The sequence below is a fragment of the Leptodactylus fuscus genome, chromosome 4 (genome assembly GCF_031893055.1).
Source record: "Leptodactylus fuscus isolate aLepFus1 chromosome 4, aLepFus1.hap2, whole genome shotgun sequence".
NCBI classification, from domain to species: domain Eukaryota; kingdom Metazoa; phylum Chordata; class Amphibia; order Anura; family Leptodactylidae; genus Leptodactylus; species Leptodactylus fuscus.
Window position 1 is genome coordinate 25,170,046 of NC_134268.1, and position 22,455 is coordinate 25,192,500.

General features: G+C 38.5%; 1 protein-coding gene across 1 annotated transcript in view; it reads left to right on the top strand.

Moving 5' to 3' along the window:
• CSMD3 (CUB and Sushi multiple domains 3) overlaps nucleotides 1–22,455 on the top strand; it is a 1,052,627-nt gene that overhangs the window by 436,352 nt on the left and 593,820 nt on the right. The window contains exon 8 of the mRNA XM_075270295.1: nucleotides 9,451–9,528. Coding sequence (XP_075126396.1) covers nucleotides 9,451–9,528 — 78 coding nt within the window. The remainder of the gene's footprint in view (nucleotides 1–9,450; nucleotides 9,529–22,455) is intronic.

Sequence of the window (22,455 nt, forward strand, 5' to 3'; positions counted from 1 at the left end):
ATTCCATGCACTAACTACAACATTACGGCTTAATGTTTGAAATCATCTTGCTGTTAAGAAGAAGACATTGCAATTCTATTAAGCAGCAGCGACTGGATTCCCAGAATTCACTTAGAACTTCTATGATCTGCATCAAATGAGTGATGAGTGTTCAAAACAGAACAAAATGCTAACTATCATACTTCCCCTCAATTAATAACGGAACTGCCAGTGATAAGAGCTCAGTCCTCACTTCTGGCAAAGACCTAAGACTATATGTTCTTAAAGGGGATTTATATCGTACTATATGGGCAAATTCTATAAAGGAAGAGGGGAAGACCTTTAAAGACACGTCACCAGAAAGTTACTGATTCTTTAAATAAGGTTAAGCATATTTATAAGAATGCTTTTTGTTTTACTTTCTATGCTACTTTCTACATCATTACTATAGCATTCAATTTTCTCTCTGGCCACTAAACCTGATAATAGACTGACACTTTCCTTTTTAAAAAAAAAAAAAAAAAAAAAAGATTTTTTTTTTTATACAATCGCCTCATTTACAGAAAAGGCAGATGGTATTACAATAGAAGATAACACTTCTGTAGGTAGCACCACTGACCCATTGTTAAATGCACCATAGATGCGGTCACAGTTTATGTACTTCTCTCCCTGCATCTTCTTGGAAAACTCTCCCAAAGACTTCAATAGGTTGTCCTAAGACTATCGCTGCCTATAGTCATGGCTATGTAGAAGCAGGCCACTAAAGGCTGTGAACAGAGCAGATGAGAAGCTCAGGCAATATGGCCGCCACCATAATCGTATACAGAAAATAGAATGAAAATCCTACAAGCAGAGCAGGAAAAGTTATAGATTTCAATATCTGATTTTACCAAATAGATATATTAAACTGTGACACAAATATCAAATATTCAGACCGGATGATACAAATAGCAAAGACACTGCCAATCCATTATCAGCCTGTTCTCAGTATCTGATGTGTCATTCACGTACAGATGTGTCCAGCCTTAACATAGCTGAAATTTGGTATAAACTCTTTCTTATGAAACTACTTGGACAATATCATAGCAATGCTAGCGAAACCCTACAGGGGCTGCAATTCACAGCACAGCACAGCAAATCGATACACATAGGATATCAGCGTGTGACACAATATCATTAAGTAGTATTGTTCTGAAAAGCTTATTATTGTGTAACAACTAGAGATGAGCGAACACTATTTGAAACAGCCGATTCGAATAGCACGCTTCCATAGAAATGAATTGACATAGCCGGCACATTGGAAAATTGAAAAAGTTATGGCATTTGGAAGGCAGAGGATAAAAAAAAAAAAAACCTAAAAATGAAAAGTTCCTGGAAGAACAGGTCATAGGATCTAACCCTTACATCACCTAAGGGTTAAATCTCATGACCTGACCTGCTGCCTTGCCAGTTTGTAGGGATGAAGGGATGACCATTGTACTTGTCATTTTCTTACATTTCTCAAGGCAGCAAATGTCAAACGGATTTGCAAATTAATTAAACAAAATTTTAAAAAGTCAAATTTTTGTTTTTTTGCATTTCATTTTTCTAAACCCCCCCCCCCCAAAACAAACCCAAAACACAACAAAAATTTCAACGATGGTGACCTTACAACCTAAAAAAAATTACCATGGTGTACCCTTGGGTTCAGAAAAAACAGTTGTGTGAACCTGTCATTGTAAATTTATGCATCTGACAGATTCTAACACATTTTCAGTATCATAAATTCATATGTACATAAGTATATATATTTTTTCTACAACCTATACCGTTCTGCGCCAATTGAGTAGATTCATTGTATCAAGTAGAGAGTAGAGATGAGCGAGTAGTATTCGATCAAGTAGGTATTCAATCGAATATTACGGTATTCGAAATACTCGAATGAGTACCACTCGCTATTCAAATGTAAAAGTTCGATGCAGAACCAGCATTGATTGGCCGAATGCTGGTCCTACCTTTAGAAGTCTTCTCCGTGCAACTTCCCCACGGCGCTTGTAGTGCGGGCATGCGCAGTCGGCTCTGCCCAGGCCCGATGCTTGGCAGAGTGAATTCAGAGCTGGAAGATGCCGCGGGGACGCTGCAAGGAGAAGACTTCTCCGAGGATCCAGCCTCACCCTCACTCGTGGACTTGGTAAGTATAATTTGATTGAACGTTGCCTACCCCTGAAACGAGCATTTTCCCCCCATAGACTATAATAGGGTTCGATATTCGATTCGAGTAGTCGAACATTGAGGGGCTACTCGAAACGAATATCGAACCTCGAACATTTTACTGTTTGCTCATCTCTAGTAGAGAGATAAGTAAGATGTGTCCTCCCTTACCTTCTCAGTGACTCAAGATATCTTGAGATGATTTGTCTGGGATGACCATCAAAAAAGAAAGGGAAAAAAAAGTTAAAGGGGTCACATTTCCATTAAACAAGTACAATTCCATTTTCTCTGGTCTTGTGTTGCAACTATGTTTCATTCACTTGAATGTAGATTAGCTTCAAGATCAGGCACATTCCAAGAATGAGGGGGACATGTTTCTTTAAAACAGATTTTGATTTATTTTTTTTTTGTAACCTCAGACAATCCCCTTCATTTAGTCTTCGGTATAACGATCATGGGACTTTGTATACGAGGTTATCCAGAATTGATAAACTTAGTTTCCACATCTTCAGACTAATGGACGATAGCTCTCATTAGACTCACTTATTCATCCTTATCTGGACCGATAGTAAAGGTTCAAGGACAATTCATTTAAATCTAATCCATTTTTATTAGCCATTGTCTATGATCATCGCTCGCTTATTAAGTTGCTGCCCTTGAACTTATAATCCCATTTGATGTTCCCTCTTGACATAATGTTACATTGTGTATAAACATACTGTCAATTATCTTTCATTAGACCATGGATCAGGACCTTGCGGTCCATGATTTTGATTTCATACACTTATAAAGTAACTCTTTACATACCCGCGACGATGGATTCCGTAAACCCAATGATTAAGAATCTCGGAGTCGGCCAATTATCACAATCATGGTGCATTACTGATTAAAAATGTATTTAAGCGCAGAGTTGACCTTGCAGAGCGTGAGATTTATCAGACAGTGTTCTTCTAATAAGCAGAAGGGCAATCATTTTAATTCATTTGTTATTTTGCTGACTCAGAGCTCTGGCAAGCCGGATCTTTTTTGTCTTTCCTCTCCTTCACCTAAGCACTTTGCTGAATTGGAACTTCCACCGCATATAATTTACTAATCTGCTTATCAGTGTCAATTTCCTATTCATTTCTCAATTTTGCCAGATCATCAGTTAATATTGTTTGGAGAAAGAAATTACAAAAAAAAAAAAATTGCAAAATGAAAGAGAGAAAATAGTCATTGCTTTACTTCATCGTAAAATACATTTTTCAATTTTCTTACCAAACCTGACAAAATACTAATAGTGATAGAATCTTTTCCTTGCTACCAATTTGACAGCTCACGAGTTCAATAGTACTGTGTATTCAGGACAATGTAGACTTAAACTTCTGGCTATTGTACAGTCTCCTTTTTTTAAAAAAATTTCAAGTCCGTCATAGCAAATTTTGTCAACATTTTCCCCAGTAGATATCCAATATGTCAGCCTGTAGTCTTATGGACATGGTTGCATTTACAGCTCTGGATGACTTCTGAGTGACACAAAGCTAGAGTCCAGAAAATTCACTAAAAACTAATATGATCCCCCTCTTCTTCTTTCCAATAGTTCCATATTACAGTTAAAACTGAGAGACTTATAAAGAAATTTCTGTGTGTCTCGGTAGCCCAGCCATGTTTCCTCTCCTCAAGGCCTTCCTGTTGTGACTTGTCTGCAGTAGGACAAAAAGGCTCATTAAGCCCCTCCCATTATCCAAATCCCAATCCTTTAGGCCTAAAGATGGTACAGTCCAGCAGTAAATTAACACCCCTGTTCTCTGCAGGAATTCTGTAAAACTATTTTTGCTAGGATCTTGAAAAAACATTCTTCAGCCTGAAAATAGTGAGGCCTACTATATTTTGTCGGCACTTATTTGTAAGTTTAGTGTTCTTTAATAGAGATGAGCGAGTAGTATTCGATCGAGTAGGTATTTTATCGAATACTACGGTATTCAAAATACTCGTACTCGATCGAGTACTACTAGCTGTTCGAATGGAAAAATTTGCAGAATGCTATACAGTCGGCCAATCAACGCTGGTTCTTCTCCTACCTTTAGAAGACTTCTCCCTGCAGCTTCCCCGTGGCATCTTCCGGCTCTGAATTCACTCTGCCAGGTATCGGGCCTGGGCAGAGCCGACTGCGCTTTGATTGTAAGCGCCCATTTTCTTGTAGTGCGGGCATGCGTAGTCGGCTTTACCCACGCCCGATGCCTGGCAGAGTGAATTCCGAGCCGGAAGACGCCGCGGGGACACTGCACGGAGAAGACTTCTCGGAGAATCCAGCCCGATTGGTAAGTTCAATTTGATCGAATGTTGCCTACCCCTGAAACGAGCATTTTTTCACCCATAGAGTATAATAGGATTCAATATTCGATTTGAGTAGTCGAATATTGAGGGGCTACTCGAAACAAATATTGAATATTGAGTATTTAACTACTCGCTCATCTCTATTCTTTAACACTCTGTAGAGCCATACTGATCTATATCTCAGCATCCCCTTACATTTTTGCATGCTACAGTACATTGAATTTTAGATTACTGATTTACTCTCTCCTAGATACAACAGATGTACAGCAGAAATTAGTGGACATCTATTATAATTATCTAACAAATGTTAGAAGCTAATATAATATAATGAATGCAATACAAATATTATCCAGAGTTTCCAGAATTCTTGACAAGCTTAGTGTAAATTTCAACTTTTTTTTGTTGTAAATGTTATGAACCTCAGGCTTCATGACTGGGACTGTTCTGTCGTCCTAGCTTTGAGTTTACTCTGCTTTCAGCTTCTTAGATTGTTGTTTGTTAAATCAGTTTGTTAAAAAAAACCAAGAAAAAACCCAAAACATAATGTAACAGATGTAGCAGAGATTAATTAAAAAAACTGCTCTTAGTCTTTACCATAGTGACTCACAGGATTTTCTATCATTTATATTTTCTACCTATAGAATATCCCATCTAACTCGTCATTACATCAGTTTTACTCTATACATATAATTTGACTAACCAATATAATTTTAAGTTTCGTTCACAACGTTCAGATAATTTAACCTTTTCTGTAATATCATTGGGGATATTATCAGATAACTTTGTTTTGTATCATCTACCTCTGTTTTACGAAGTAGGATCAGATACTAAAACATTCTCTAATTTGTTTATTTTTAGATACAAAATTTGAGAAAGAAATTTCTGTACATGATCATAAAGGCAGCCTTATTTCCTGTAAATAGTAAATTAGAGATATACTGTACAGCAGCCTCGGGGATCATAGAAAACTAGTATCTGTAACGAGAGTGTTGTGGGCATGCTCTTTAACCTGCATAGGGGTCACTATGCAGGGAAAGTGAGCAGATGGCTGGACTGTTAATTTCCATTGTGGATACTGTTATCTACTTTTTGTTTGTGATGATCATGGGATGACTATTGGGAATCTTTACAGAGCAGGAAGCGCTAGATTATATTATGTCTGGGATTATAATGAAATAGCATTGAAGTGATCTCTACAGAGCTAGGGCTAGGCTTACAACTAAGTTGAGTTCAGAGAAGTTAGGGTGATTAGTACTTGTGGCTGCAATAGTTTGGTGAATTGTGTGTTATCCTAATAAAGGTATAATCATATCTGAGATTATAATGAAATGACTGGCCGGAAGTGATCTCTACAGAAAAGGATGTGCCAGCCTGTTATACGTGATCAGTATTAAAACTGTATTAATTAATATTTAGAAATATAGACAGATATTACAAATTTGAAAAAAAAATCCTTAATTTCTTATGATAATAAAACATATAAAGATCAGTTTGTGATGATCATGGGATGGCTATTGGGAATCTCTACAGAGCAGGAAGCGCTAAGCTTACAACTAATTTGCCTTCATTGAAGTTATTTTTTAGGTATAGAGTTATAGTATAGCTATAGTTTGGTGACTCGTGTGTTAACCTAACAAAGGTATAATCAGGTATGAGATTATGATGAAGTGACTGGCAGGAAGTGATCTCTACAGAACAGGATATACCAGCTTATTATAAGTGATCAGTATTAAAACTGTATTAATATTTAGAAATATAGACAGATATTGCAAATTTGAAAAAAATCCTTAATTTTTTTTATGATAAAACATATAGATCAGTTTTTGATGATCATGGGATGGCTATTGAGAATCTCTACAGAGCAGGAAGTGCTAGGCTTACAACTAATTTGCTTTCATAGAAGTTATTTTTTTTAGGTATAGAGTTATAGTATAGGTATAGTTTGGTGTTAACCTAACAAAGGTATAATCAGGTATGAGATTATAATTAAGTGACTGGCAGGAAGTGATCTCTACATAACAGGATATACCAGCCTATTATAAGTGATATATTAAAACCGTATTAATTAATATTTTCAAATATAGACAAATGTTAAAAATGAGAAATATTCTCATTTTTTTTAATAATAAAACATTGGTATAAACATCAGTTTATACAACAGCACATTCCCTTAAGGACTTTACACGATCGGTCAGTGGGTTATAGGTAGCGATGAATAACATTTATCTCCTTACCATGCTATAGATTTATTTCTGACCACTATTTCACTGGTTACATGTTGGGCAGCCCCGATACTGGCAAAAAGCAGATGTAGATGCCTTTTTTATACAGTTGAATGGATCACATTATCTTTTGTCATACTTGGGTGCATATAAATGGTTTTACTTTGTTCCAAGATTTCGAACAGTTTGTGCAACATTTTCTCTGCATGAATTAATAAATAAGTAGCCTGTTAAAAGCTTTTGGCAAAATATCCAGATTCCAGTTATTTCATTTCCAATAATGTATCTGCGCTGATTCACCACGAGCAGTTTTAATTCCCCATGGTTTTTTGATATTTTCTTACAATTCTAGATAATTATGTGTCAGCCCTTTTAACATATTTTTTATTTTGCTAGCCTTTTTTTTTTCACTTGAACATTTCATCATGTGTGTTTTTATTTGATTTTTTTTTTTTTGTGCCATAGGAAGAAAAAAAAAAACAAATAAAAATGAAAGAAATGCATACTATTATTACATGGCTTAAGTCTAGAATATTGCTAGAAATCTTTTTACACAGCTCTAATGGTCATATCTCATGTCTTCATTGTATTAACCTATCATTATGCCGATTGTCAGGAAATGGCAGACTCTTAGGGCGTTGTAGTTCCGCAACAGAAAATGAAAAATAAAAAATAAAATAGAAAACAGCCCAACTAATGGGGCTCCAGCACTGGAAACAGCCCAGAAATAGTTGTTTGGTTCCTTTTTATTCCTAAGCAGGAGTATTAAATAATAAAATTATGAGTTGGAACACCCCTTTAATTATCCAATATTGACCTTGGATCCAATTTTTTTTGTGTGCATAAAGCCTAAGAGATTGTTACAAACTTTGAAATCCTTAGAACCCATACCATTTAACATTCGTTACAGAGGTTTTAATGATACAATAGTTGACAATGAATTGGCTATAAACAAATCTAAGGCGGACTGAAATGATTCAGTCCATTTACTTGGATAAACAACCATCCACCTGACTTTTACAATGAAATAGTGTTAGGGAACAAGCGATTCCATGAACGATTGCATTAGTAAAAAAAACCCCATGCAATTACTGTAAGAGCAAAAAGTAAGTCTCGGGAACATTAACAACTTGCTAATATCAGGGTTTGGCACTCATTTTAACAATCTTCCTGGTCATGTAAAAGAACCCTTAGTGGAGTGTCATGGAAAAAGCAAAAAAAATTTGCTGAAAAAAATAATCAAAGAAATAAAAAATACATAACACGTGTATGATGTTGAGCCGATCTTGAGATTTCAGGATCGATTTTAAAATCCGATTTCCGATCATTTTCCAGACAATCCCGGTTGTGAAATTTGCTCGATCGTCGGTAGGAATCCGATCTTTCCCGATCGATCAACCCTAGTCAATGCTTCTCTATGGGAAAAGTCACTTTTAGGGTTGAGCCGATGTTGAGATTTCAAATTCCGATTTTCGATCATTTTCCAGCCGATCCCGATCATGAAATTTGCTCGATCTCCAATCGGGATCCAATTTTTCCCGTTCTGGATCGCTCAACCCTACCCATGTATAAACCGCTACAATCCATCCAGTTCGATTGCCATGTAGGTATTAGGTTATTAGTAGAGATGAGCGAACAGTAAAATGTTCGAGGTTCGATATTCGTTTCGAGTAGCCCCTCGATGTTCACTACTCGAATCGAATATCGAACCCTATTATAGTCTATGGGGGGAAAATGCTCGTTTCAGGGGTAGGCAACATTTGATCAAATTATACTTACCAAGTCCACGAGTGTGGGTCGGGCTGGATCCTCCGAGCAGTCTTCTCCTTGCAGCGTCCCCACAGCATCTTCCAGCTCTTCATTCACTCTGCCAGGCATCGGGCCTGGGCAGAGCCGACTGCGCATGCCCGCACTACAAGCGGGCATGCGTTGTCGGCTCTGCCCAGGCCCGATGCCTGGCAGAGTGAATGAAGAGCCGGAAGATGCCGCGGGGAAGCTGCACGGAGAAGACTTCTAAAGGTAGGAGAAGAACCAGCGTTGATTGGCCGACTGTATAGCATTCGGCCAATCAATGCTGGTTCTGCATCAAACTTTTACATTCGAATAGTGAGTGGTACTCAATCGAGTACGAGTATTTCGAATACCGTAGTATTCGATCGAATACCTACTCGATCGAATACTACTCGCTCATCTCTACTAACTAATATACACACACTAGACCTCTAAAAGACACACTATAGATATTACAATAGGATATATATATATATATATATATATATATATATATATATATATATATATGTATAGATATATCTCCGAACAGAGTTTGTCAACCTAAGCTTTCATCTCTTTCTATTTCTTTCTATTCTATGTCTTGCGCTGACATTTTATCCATAAGGCTAGAGTGTATACCGTATTATCTAGAGCTACTTAAAAGAAGGAAGTTTTCCAAAACGGTTGACTGACAGCCCACATGAAAGATCACAAGATCTTCTCAAAAGCGAAACTGGTCGTACAATGCCTCAAAAACGAAAAAAAAAAAAAAAGTAACTAGAACTGTCAGAGTTAAAGCCATTGTGAAGTTTACTATATTATATATTGAGCAAAATGTATTTTTGCACTCTTTTGAAAAAAATTTTTTGTAAATGGCTCAAAAGAAGTGATGACCTTCGCAACGTTTAACAAAAATGATTCAACGAGACTGTTTTACCTTATACATGTTCTTCTCTGTTTTCCTAAATAGTGAAAAAGTCCATAGATTATAAGTCTAGAGGATTTAAATTGTTTCCAGGGAAAGACATCAGCAGCAAGTTTTCTATCTGTGAGTTTACCCATTTTTGTTTCTACTTTTGGTGCATCGTTGACCTCTTGTGTCTGTGTTTAATATTGCTATGACATCATTGTTTGATATGAAATGTGTATATTTTTGCCTCTAGCTTACATGCTTTTTTCTTTCTATCGTGATGGTGTCGCCTGTCGGAACGCTGAGATTATGTTATTTAAGGATTTATGAGAAAGGTTCCTGTGTGTTGCTTTTTCTGCTCTATGAACCACTTTTCTTATATTAGAAAAATTCTACCTTCATATATGATCCAAGGCACATGGAGGTAACATATGGGTCTATAACAGGATATGGATGCTTTATTACAAATATGTACAGCACAACACAGACCCCCTACTATAGCCAAGTCCATAATGTCAATGTCAAACTACACAGTCCAGTCACATATTAATGTGACTGGACTGATAGGTGGTCACATTAGTGACCACCTATCAAAATCCAGAATAACCACCTTTGGCAGAGTGGACCGCTGTGAGGCGTGCAGGAAGAGAGTGGATCTTGTGATGATGGTCACTGGGATGTTGAGCCATGCCAACTCCAGTGCCATGGCCAGATGTGCTAGGTTACACGGTTGAGCATCCATGGTGTGAACAACCCAATGGAGGTGGTCCTACAGATTCTCGATTGGATTCAAGTTCAGGGAATTTGCTGGCCAAGGAAGTTCGGTAAACTCATCCTGGTGCTCCTCGAACCACACACGTACACTGCGAGCTTTATGACACGTCACATTGTCCTGCTGGTAGATGCCATCATCCTGAGGAAAAACAATTTGCATGTAGGGGTGAACATGGTCCGCAAGGATAGATGCATACTTGTGTTGATCCATCGTGCCTTCCACAATGATGAGTGCACCCAGATGGCTGATGACACGTGCCTTCTACAATTGGTTATTTAACGTTGACTTCAAAAGTAGGCGGTGGTCACATTAATATGACTGGACTGTGTAGTTGTTAAGGGTTGTTTGAAGAACATCAGGTCATGTTTGTATCTATTACATTTTCATCGACCAAAATGGAGATTCTGCCTTTTGACCTACAAAAGGTCTACTGATTGACAGGTAGATTCCATGAATGGTCGTTTGAGGCTGGTAAATGGCAGACTTTAATTTGCTGAAAGTACACCGCCATACTGGAAATTTTTGGAAAGTGGTCGGTCATAAATGCTAGTTTTTGACGTGACCAGCTGATTTTGACCGATGATCAGCTGACTTGTACAGACTCACTGTACCTCCTTTTAATTATTTTTTTTTTCATAACTGAACTGCCCCCCAAATGGAAATTTTATCTGTTAATGTTGATGGTGGCATTGCTCATATGGACATAAGTCATCTAAAATCTAATGTGCATGGCTAAACTATGGATAGTGTCATGGTCCTCATTAATATGAAATGAGAAATCTTATCTGTAGAGAGTAATAATGAGCCGATTGATTTGTAAAGTGTAAATATATTTGGCAGGTGATGAAAAAATGTTGTAAAGCAAGAACGCTTTCAAAGATAGAAGTGTTCATTGTTCATTTTTGTTAGCAAAATGAATGAAGAAAAGAGAAATGTAAATCCATCAATATTTGGTGTGACCTTTGCCCTTTGCCTCCCATCATTTCTTCTCTTGTATTCAGCTTTTGAGAGAATTAGGCAGAGATCTTGTTCCCGCCGCCATCTTGGAGAACTAAGCCCAGATCTTCTGTGGATGTAGGCTTGCTCCAATCCGTCTGTCTCTTCATGTCATCCCAGACAGACTGGACGATGTTGAGATCAGGGCTATATCTGTGGGGGCCATATCATTACTTCCTCCAAAGGGCAAAAGTCGCTCCAAATATCAAATGGATTTACATTTCTCTTGTGTTCATTCATTTAATTTTGTTAATTGACAAACATTAACGATTAACCCTTCCATTTCTGAAAGCATTTTTACTTAGTGACGATATTAGCTATAGTCTGTAATTTTAATAATTTATCTCTTTGCTTTTTCTCTGCTTAGAAGCGGTCACCAAATTTGGTGGCGTCCCTACTTAGCAGCCCGCTATGTATAACTATTAGAGATGAGCGAGTAGTATTCGATCGAGTAGGTATTCGATCAAACACTACATATTCAAAATCCTCATACTTGATCGAGTACCACTCGCTATTCGAATGGAAAAGTTCGATGCAGAACCAGCATTGATTGGCCGAATGCTATACAGTCGGCCAATCAACGCTGGTTCTTCTCCTACCTTTAGAAGTCTTCTCCGTGCAGCGTCCCCGCGGCGTCTTCCGGCTCTGAATACACTCTGCCAGGCATCGGGCCTGGGTAGAGCCAACTGTGCATGCCCGCTTGTAGTGCGGACATGCGCAATCGGCTCTGCCCAGGCCCGATGCCTGGCAGAGTGAATTCAGAGCTGGAAGACGCCGTGGGGAAGCTGCAAGGAGAAGACTTCTCAGAGGATCCAGCCCGACCCTCACTCGTGGACTTGGTAAGTATAATTTGATCGAACATTGCCTACCCCTGAAACGAGCATTCCCCCCCCCAGACTATAATAGGGTTCGATATTCGATTCGAGTAGTCAAATATTGAGGGGCTACTCCAAACGAATATCGAACCTCAAAACATTTTACTGTTCGCTCATCTCTAATAACTATACCTACGGAGACAGACAGAACAATCCTCCGGGATAACGGCTTCTAAGCTTGGAAAGAACAAAGATAGAAATTGATAGATGATAAATACTACGGAATCTTTTCCCCATATATAGCAATCTTCCCATCTCCTCCTGCTCTTTAAAATGCTGCCTGCAAATTGGACTATATTTTCATGGTGACAGGTTCCCTTGTAATAGACCATCACCGACCATCAAGTATCCATTTACGTAACTGAAATTTCAATCTTCCATTGACTTTACAGTTAAAGTTAGGACAGATTATTAACCTAATACCGTCCTTGTATTTATCTTTGGTTAGATGTGCAGATACAAATCTAATATACCTGTGAATTATAGATACGCTCCCGTGTGTTGCTTGAACTGAAATTTAATAGGAAATATTCAATTATTTATTCATGATAACACATACAATTTGTTCAAGCTTAATTCATTATCCCCCCAAAAAAATGGAGAAACCAATCAGGATAGAAGAATTACGTGAATACCGACTTGACATTAAACAGAGTAGAGCGTATTAACTTCTTTAATGAAGATAGGTTTAGTGGTCGGAATGGAAGAATTACCCAGCAGAGATTGCTCTGAAGGAGTACAAGGCTGAAGGAAATTGAATAATTGAATAATGGAAATGAAAACATTCTGAAAGCCTTGATGCACATATCTTAGGAGATACGAAGATGGAATTAGTGTTTGTGAAGCTCCTTAGGATAAACAGACCAGTTTCAAGAGGTTTTATGTGGCTAAGGGCTCGTTCATATCTGCACCCCGGGACTCCATTTTGCAAAACTGGGCATCAAAGTGAAAAGTGTCTGGCCATGAACGAAGCCGTTTTTTTTTTTTTTTAACCGGACACAAAGTCAGACATGCAGGACTTTGTGTCCGCTTAAAAAAAAAACGGTTTTGCCACGGAGAGCACAAAACACTTACCGGCGTTTATGGCGGTCAGGTTTCCATATTCCGTCTGCAGAAGACGGAAACCTGAGAACGGAGACCGAGGCACAGGTGTGAACCCAGCATAAGGATGGCACTAAGCTAGGTCAGTTATGGTCCAAGTATGAATTTTTGATTTGCTAACAAATTATACATGCTTAAAGTTACTATATTAGGAATGCAAACAGAAATCGGAGGGTTCCATGCCAAACCTGATAGGGGAAAAGAGTAGAGAAAAATGGGCATAAACAACTAAAATTAGATATACTGGGCAAATATGCATTGTGTGTATTCTTGCTCTTTCAGAGATACTTTTTAAGAACCTTTCATATATATCTAAGGTAAACAAGTAATAGATCTATGACGTACTTTTGTGCTCTAATTCACATAGCAAGTATCAGTATTTCCTATGTGACACAGTTTCACTTTGTCTCTTTTGCCAGTGATTGGCTTCTCCCTGTAAGTTCTTATAAGCAGGAGGCAAAGGAGAGCATTGTAAAGCTGCTTCTCAAAGAAATACACTGGACATTCTGCACACAGCACACATAAATAGCATAGGAAGTGTGATAGGAGTTTTATAACATCAGATAATTCATAAATAAGGTAGAAATGTTCATTTATACAGAGTATACAGAGGAACTAATTTAATTTGTTAGATAATTAAATAGAATCTTTTTTTCTGAACTTACATGGGATGTTTTATTAATGTACCCAAGTATACCAAAATTGGGTTTGACTAGTGTCTAAGTCTTGGTTATATGTTGTTATCACCCGGTGAATCTATGGCCCCAGTTGAAATGTAACAATGGACTGTGCTAGCCAAATTTATAGATGTCCATGTAATGAATAATGTACCCTGTTCTCCGTGATATTATTTGGTGACTTATAAAGGGGTCCCAAATTTCATTAGATGACCTCCTTATTCTTCTTCTGACCATTTTGACATTTCTAATATTAACAATAGAGGATTTAATTGTATTTGGCTATGGTCAAGGGATGTGTGTACTAGGTGTTGGCCCTGGTCCTAAGACCTCCAGTGTGTAACATTGGCATGTACAGTACAGGCTCTTTCTTTTCTTTGTAGGCTACTTTCCTAGTACACTACATGTCTTTCCAAGGCAAAATACGCTAGAAAATTGTGAAGGAGTCTTCATATTCAGACTTCTACTGATCAAAGGTTTAGGACCTATAAAAGTAAGATGTGATACCAAATATGCCCTATTGTATTACCCTTCTTTATTTGGTACCCCATACACTACGTAAGTTTATTAGAAGCTTTTTCTAAGAACTGAAGATTGTCTTTATGACATTTCAGAAGTTTTGGGAAATTTTAGTGACTTTTTTTTTTTTTTTTTAATTTAAGAAATTACTATAGCTGGTCCATACTTTATGGAAATCTAGATGCTATTGTAAGATACATCGATATAGACAACAACACTGTATCCATCTTACAGACTGTGCTATATGTACAGTATATACTCAACGCTATTCTTTTAAAAGTAAGTTTTAGTGATAATAGTTTTCCGTAAAAAAATATAAATTATGATTGTAGAAACATTTACGTCTTCTAGGATATAGCCTTGGCAACCAAAATGGAAACGACTATTACACTAATGGCTGCCTGCTAAGAACTAGAAAATTGTGCCCTATAGAAATAGAAAGGTTTATGAGAACGTTGCCTCACTTATATCTTAGACACATAGACTGACAGGCAAACAAAGACAGACATATTGATAGGCGAGGGAGATAGATAGATAGATAGATAGATAGATAGATAGATAGATAGATAGATAGGAGATAGATAGATGTAGATAGATAGATAGATAGATGTAGATAGATAGATAGATGTAGATAGATATACTGTAGATAACTATAGCTAGATATACATATTGTAGATAGCTATAGATAGATGTAGTGTAGCTAGAGAGAGATACTGGATAGATAGATAGATAGATAGATAGATAGATAGATAGATAATAGATATTGAGTTAGAAAATAATTTTGGTTAATTAGTCTCCTGATTTTTTTGTAATTCTATCCAGTTAATTAACAAAAAGTTATTTTTATTTACTGGATTTATTTTCGGTCTTTACACATTTTCTCCTTTTCAAAAGTCTAACCTATAACCCATTAACATTGCAGATGGTGAGTTACTTTGCTCAGAATAATCTGCCTGGATAAGAATGTGGTCTTGGTCTACTTCTGATCCCACTGCGGTACCCCTAGGTTGACCATGTTCTAACCAACCCAGCCATTAGAGAGGATGGTCCACAAAGGCTAAGCTTGGAGATCTCTCCAAATTCAAAATGTAAACAAGGAATTGCCCTATTTTGTTTTATACTGGTGTCTTCTTATGTGGCAGAAGTGTATTTGGGCCCCTCTGTAGTGTATATTTTTCCATTAGTCAGACAGACAATATTTAATGTTTAATGAAATGTAGTTCTCTTGAAGCCATCTATTTATGACCAGGTGCATTCGTCCATTTATGCCTAGAGTTCCATTATTGGAACTGAAAAATATATAACCTCTGGCATAAATGGGTTAAAAGGGTATTCTTAATTCCAGCATCATGTTTAAAGATGCAGTTTAAGCTAACTGAAGTATTTTATCCAATATATTACTTTATCCATCTTGCTCTGATTGCCAGATACTGCTGATTGTGCCTCCTTAGCTCATTTCTTCAGTTTCAGACCACCTTTGGTATCTAAAAGCACTGACTGGGCTGGTGACATCAGTTCCTGTCCCAACATTCTCATATAAATGCAGATATTATACATAACCTCTCCTTGGAGAGATATTATCCCCTAATCCTGGACTATAGTCTCTCACTCTGCCAAGCTAGTATCCCTACACTGTGCTGAAGAGATCCAACAGATCGAAACAGCGCTGGGAACTGGCTTGTCTAAACTTCACATCATAGCATAGAAGACTTGTTTAAAAAGTTGTGCATGATGTTTAAGGAGGCTGCCACTAGAGGGCAGCAAGCAGAGGCATTGTTTTCCTATTCACATCTTGGAAAACAAATTTGCATATTTTTCCCATAATCCCCCAGTGGAGCGAAAAAGGGCTTTGTTAGACTCCATACACCTGCCAAGGTGATCTCTCCTCATCTAGAGATATTATCCCCTAATCCATAACCTCTCCTAGCAATTCTAAACAGAAGAGAAGTAGGAAAATGGATATTTAGGTTCTTGGCACAACCCCTATTTTTAGCAGTATATAGTATATGGCGTTTGGGTGCAGCCGTCCCATTGATGTGACATCACAGCTGCAGTTATTCTGTATACAAGCAGACTAGCAGACGTATAGGCTGATCCAAAGGTGAAGAGAGAGGAGCATACAGTGGATATTTAGTGCCTTAAAATATGTGAACCCAGACAACCTCTAAGAAATCGACTGCAAATGACTCCAATACACCTTTATTACTAATAATATTAATTATAGCAATTAACATCATTAGATGCGCCCCATATACATATTTTCGAATGTCGGAGTCTGACTTGGTGCAGTCATGTCACCTAAAATCCCTCTTCTGATGTCCCACTATTTTAGGAAAGGAAATAAGCAGGTTCAGTCATCTGAATTTGTGAACTGGAAAATATCCATTTAGGATCAGGCAAACAGTACATGGTAGCTAAAGAGCAAAATGACATGCTATGTATAACAGGCTTATGTTGTCAATTACAAGATTTCTACGGGGAAATATAGATTTCCCAGTTGACTGTCGAATTTAGGAAGGAAAACATGACTAATATGCACTTTACAAATGTCTCTACTGTCATTTCGTTTTATTTGGTACATCCATATACTTCACTTCCAAATCTTTCCCTAGGCAGAACAGATGCTAATTATTTAACGATAATTTAAGTAAAATTGAGCTAACATCAGACACACACAGATTTCTTATATGGTTACTATATATATATATATATATATATATATATATATATATATATATATATATATATATATATATATATACATTACTTTAGGCTTTACAGCTGTAATCTTCCATTATAACTAGCTTATATTAATGTACACTCTGTTCACACTAAGCTTAGCACTAACCTCGACATAGGCATTGGGGAAAAAAACTGCTGCTATTCCAAATGGATAAAACACAGAGCCTTGACTTATTCGAGTATATCCCATACTGTTGGATGTTACCCATACTGCCCCATTGTAAGGCTGGCTTCACATCTGCACCGGAGTATTAAGGGTATGTTCACACAGTTTTCTGGGCCCAAAATCTGTCTCCAAAAATGGCTCCCATTGACTTTAATGGGAGCCGCTCGCTTCTTTTTCTGCTAACTAGTAGCGGAAAAAAGAAGCATGCTATCCTATCAGCAGCGGCGTGTGCGACGCGAGGCTCCCTTCCTATTAGGCCCATATTTGGGACTAATCCGGAGCGGAATGTGGTGACTGGATGCTGGTGCACTGCATTGGTATCCCGTCACAGCTAGCCATGAGTGTTAACACGCGGTATGCAAATTCCGCCGTGTGAACATACCCTTAGTTGACCACCCGATACATTGTATGACATCTGGCATACATGAACCATATCTCATTCCATATCTTCTTACATAACTATAGAGTTTTGCACCTTCTTCAGTTCCACAAAATCAAATTGAGGGTAAGTTCAGATGGGGTTTTTTTGGACCGGAACCTGAGGCGGAGGCCACTTCAGGTTCTGGTCCAAAATACGGGTAGCCGCAACTGAATGCCAGTCCAGTGCACCGGCATCCAGTCATGCACTCCGCTCCGGATTAGGCCCAATGAATGGACCTAGTCGGGAGCAGGGAGTGTCTTCAGGCCGAATCACGAGGCGAAATGGCCTGAAGAGTGAGCACCTTGAAAAAAAACTCCTATCTGGCTCTCATTGATTTCCATGGGAGCCGTCTCGTTGGTCAGGATTTTGACGTTGTATCCGTCTCGAAAAAAAATCTCCCTGTGAACTTACCCTAAGAAATTTTGGATGCAAAATTTCGGACAAATATTTATTTATGAATAAATAGAATTTTTAAACATAAAATAAAAAAGTCCCAAGGGGTTGGAGACATGACTCACTGATGTAAAGAATATCAAAAAGAGTTTCCCTATGTTATTCACCTCCCCGCTCAAACCTTAGAGATTCTGTTTTGGCTGGAGTCGTCCTTTAAGGAACACATTGAATTTCTTGCTTTTCTCCATATATTGTACAACACCAATTTTTTTTCCTTACCCTGTTAAATGAAATGCCCAGAAAATCTTCATCTCCAGTTATGAGTTTTTCTCTGATGCTTCTTGATGTTTATTAAAGTTGTTAAAGTTGGATAAAATATCTACTGATTTGCATTAATATTAGAGACCCATTTATTCCAATTCACAGTTTTCCAGAATCTTAATAGTAATGGTCACCTGATATTTGCATATCAAATAAAATTTACTGTAAAATAAACATTTTATGCAAGCAGTCATATTACATTCAGATATATACGGCATGGGACGTGCGTGGACTGGCAAATGCGCTTTATTATGCTGTAGTTTTAATACAAGCAACATTACCGTATCCAAGCTGCATAATAATGTAGCAAAATGTCTGAAATAATTTGATTCATTCATTTGTGCCTATGCCAGCACATGAAAATGATATACATGGAGTCAGCTAATAAAGGTTCATATTTGCACATTTTATTATCTCTCTGTCTTGGGTGATAAAGACAAAAGTGGCGTGTCGGGAATCACAAGGAGCTAACAAAGGGTTCTCGGGAAGGCTGAGTGTTGGATGGAGTCTTGTATAGTCTAGTGCACACAGTATTTTTTGGTATTTTTGAAAATAGTAACTTTTTTCAATTTAATAATTTTGGATTGTGTATTAATTTACTAAAACTGAGTAGATAGATGCTATGCCTCACCTGAGCCTCACTGTATAAGCTAAGGAAGAGCTAGAATACCTAGTGCACCAATACTTCCAAATCTGGAGCAAATCTACATAATGCAACAAAGAATGTTTAAGATTGACCTTGAAGAACAACACTTCAAAAATATATTAAGGCTCCGGTGCCACAGGATCAGCAAAGTGAATGAGATTCTGGCTAATCCCATCCACACATTGCGAAAACAATGCCACGGAAAAGCTACAAAAACTTGCATTTTTTGAAAAACTCAGCATGTCCATTTTACCTATGAAAATTAAAGATGAGCGAGTAGTATTCGATCAAGTAGGTATTCGATCGAATACTACAGTGTTCTAAATACTCATACTCGATCGAGTACGACTTGCTATTCGAATGGAAAAATTTGATGCAGAACCAGCATTGATTGGCCGAATGCTATACAGTCGGCCAATCAACGCTGGTTCTTCTCCTACCTTTAGAAGTCTTCTCCGCGCAGCGTCCCCGCAGCGTCTTCTGGCTCTGAATTCACTCTGCTAGGCATCGGGCCTGGGCAGAGCCGACTGCGCATGCTCGCGCTACAAGAAAATGGCCGTTTTGACTGTAAGCGGCCATTTTCTTGTTGTGCGGGCATGCGCAGTCGGCTCTGCCCAGGCTGATGCCTGGCAGAGGGAATTCAGAGCCGGGGGACACTGCACAGAGAAGACTTCTCGGAGAATCCAGCCCGACCCTCACTCGTGGACTTGGTAAGTTCAATTTGATCGAATGTTGCCTACCCCTGAAACGAGCATTTTCCCCCATAGAGTATAATATGATTCAATATTCGATTCGAGTAGTCGAATATTGAGGGGCTACTTGAAACGAATATCGAGTATTTAACTACTCGCTCATCTCTAGTGTAAATGCTTACGTTTTCCCAATAGACTTTATAGGAGAAGAAAAATTGCTGAGAAAAATGCAGCAAGAAAAGGTGATGCATTTCCACTGGGTTATTTAGTTGCGTTCCACAACATGGAGCCTTGGCTTAAAGGATAAGGCACCACGTAGCATCCCACTGTGTTTTTCACAGAAAGTCCAGAGAGGTTTCCTCTGAGTTTCTGCTTCCATTATACCTATTGGGAAACTGCTGACCTTTCTTTCTTTCTTCTTCCAATGCGATTTCCAAAAGCAGAACCGCAACGTTCTTTCCAGGATGTCTTGCATCAAAGCTTCTGACGTCACACTGATGTCATGTAGCATCCTGGAAGAGGCCAGAGAAGGTGTTGTAACTCCTAAGAGTAAATACCAGATAGAATGGAGACCAGAAGAAGTGAAAGTAGGAGTGCATTAGTTTTATTATGTTTCCACACCTGAGAGACACATTATTATACTTTGGGGTCTGAAGAGACCCCAAATGCAGCAGCCCCTTCAATCAACTTATCTGTGGGGTCTAAGGTGTTGGACCCCTCCAGTATGATATTGAGGACCTAGTCCTGAAATTCCCTTTAACACAAATGTGGGAATGGACAGCTGGCTGAACAGTGCACTGTTGTATTATAACATTTGTGTAGTGTGACATTCTAATAGTAAGTTTGTTAGCATAGGAGGCTACAAAATAGAATATCTGCAGATATAATATAAGTCAGAGTGGCGGCCATTTCTACAACCATTACCGATTGCTGTGATCTGTAGGTTCATTTGCTTCCTGTTATGTTTGCTCTAGTCTTTGTATCTGAGATAAAGAAATTAGAATTTTGAGTTTATTTGGGAACATGGACTGATGTGCTTGATGTCACACTCTGTATAATGTTGCAGAATATTTTTTCGCTATAGAAACATCAATAAATCAATGACTCGGCATCAAAAATTCTTTTTCTGGACATTGAAAATGGTATGCTGTATATAAGTTAGAGGGGTTTTCCCATCTCACTGTTTCAGCAGTTTGCCTGCTGTCTCTTATTATTATTTCCTGCCCCCCACCACCACCTTGCTGAACAGGACACCATGAAGTATCACAATACTTATGCAGATCAGATAATATGCAGATGCTTGTACAGAAGGACTCGGTGTTATCTGAGTTTTTACATAGAGAGATAACAGACAGGGCTTTATCAGTAAACTGCAATTAGCTGAACTGATTGTCTTGCTGGTAGAGCAGTGAGTAAGTGACAACTTGTCCTATCTCACAAGTACGTGGTTATAGCAACGATATGTAAACAATGGGAGGAATAAGTTCACATAGCAGGCAAACAAAGCAGCATTACAAAAGCAATATATTTAGGAAAAGTCTTCAAGTCACATACACCACCAATATAGATAGGATCCTTGATATGGGACAACCCCTTTAAAGTGCCTCTCATCTTTACAGGTGGAAAGGTACCACATGGTTTATAAATCATACACCTCAGCTTGATACCCTTTATGGGCACTGTTCAATGCTGAAAAACATTTCTAAAATTAAAGTATTTTTACAGGTTATAAATTTAGATGACCTAACCTAAAGAAGGGCCATAAGTATCATATTGCCGGGGGTCTCACCACCAACATCCCTGTGATCAGAATGGAGCAGACAGCTCACTGACTTACTGCAGTTTAGTTCATTCAAATCTTCAGTTCCTGTTCTGACCACTACAGAGAGAACAGCACTGTCTGCTTCCTTCATTCTTTGTATAGCAGTTGCAGAGTAGTTCTTTGGCCTCAATGGGGATGATGTTGGGTATGAAGCCCCCTCCCCTCCCAATCTGATATTTATAACTCAGCCTTTTATAGTCAAAAAAGATTTATCTGATGGGTTATTTTTAGAGATGAGCGAACACTAAAATGTTCGAGGTTCGAAATTCGATTCGAACAGCCGCTCACTGTTCGAGTGTTCGAATGGGTTTCGAACCCCATTATAGTCTATGGGGAACATAAACTCGTTAAGGGGGAAACCCAAATTCGTGTCTGGAGGGTCACCAAGTCCACTATGACACCCCAGGAAATGATACCAACACCCTGGAATGACACTGGGACAGCAGGGGAAGCATGTCTGGGGGCATAAAAGTCACTTTATTTCATGGAAATCCCTGTCAGTTTGCGATTTTCGCAAGCTAACTTTTCCCCATAGAAATGCATTGGCCAGTGCTGATTGGCCAGAGTACGGAACTCGACCAATCAGCGCTGGCTCTGCTGGAGGAGGCGGAGTCTAAGATAGCTCCACACCAGTCTCCATTCAGGTCCGACCTTAGACTCCGCCTCCTCCGGCAGAGCCAGCGCTGATTGGCCGAAGGCTGGCCAATGCATTCCTATGCGAATGCAGACTTAGCAGTGCTGAGTCAGTTTTGCTCAACTACACATCTGATGCACACTCGGCACTGCTACATCAGATGTAGCAATCTGATGTAGCAGAGCCGAGGGTGCACTAGAACCCCTGTGCAAACTCAGTTCACGCTAATAGAATGCATTGGCCAGCGCTGATTGGCCAATGCATTCTATTAGCCCGATGAAGTAG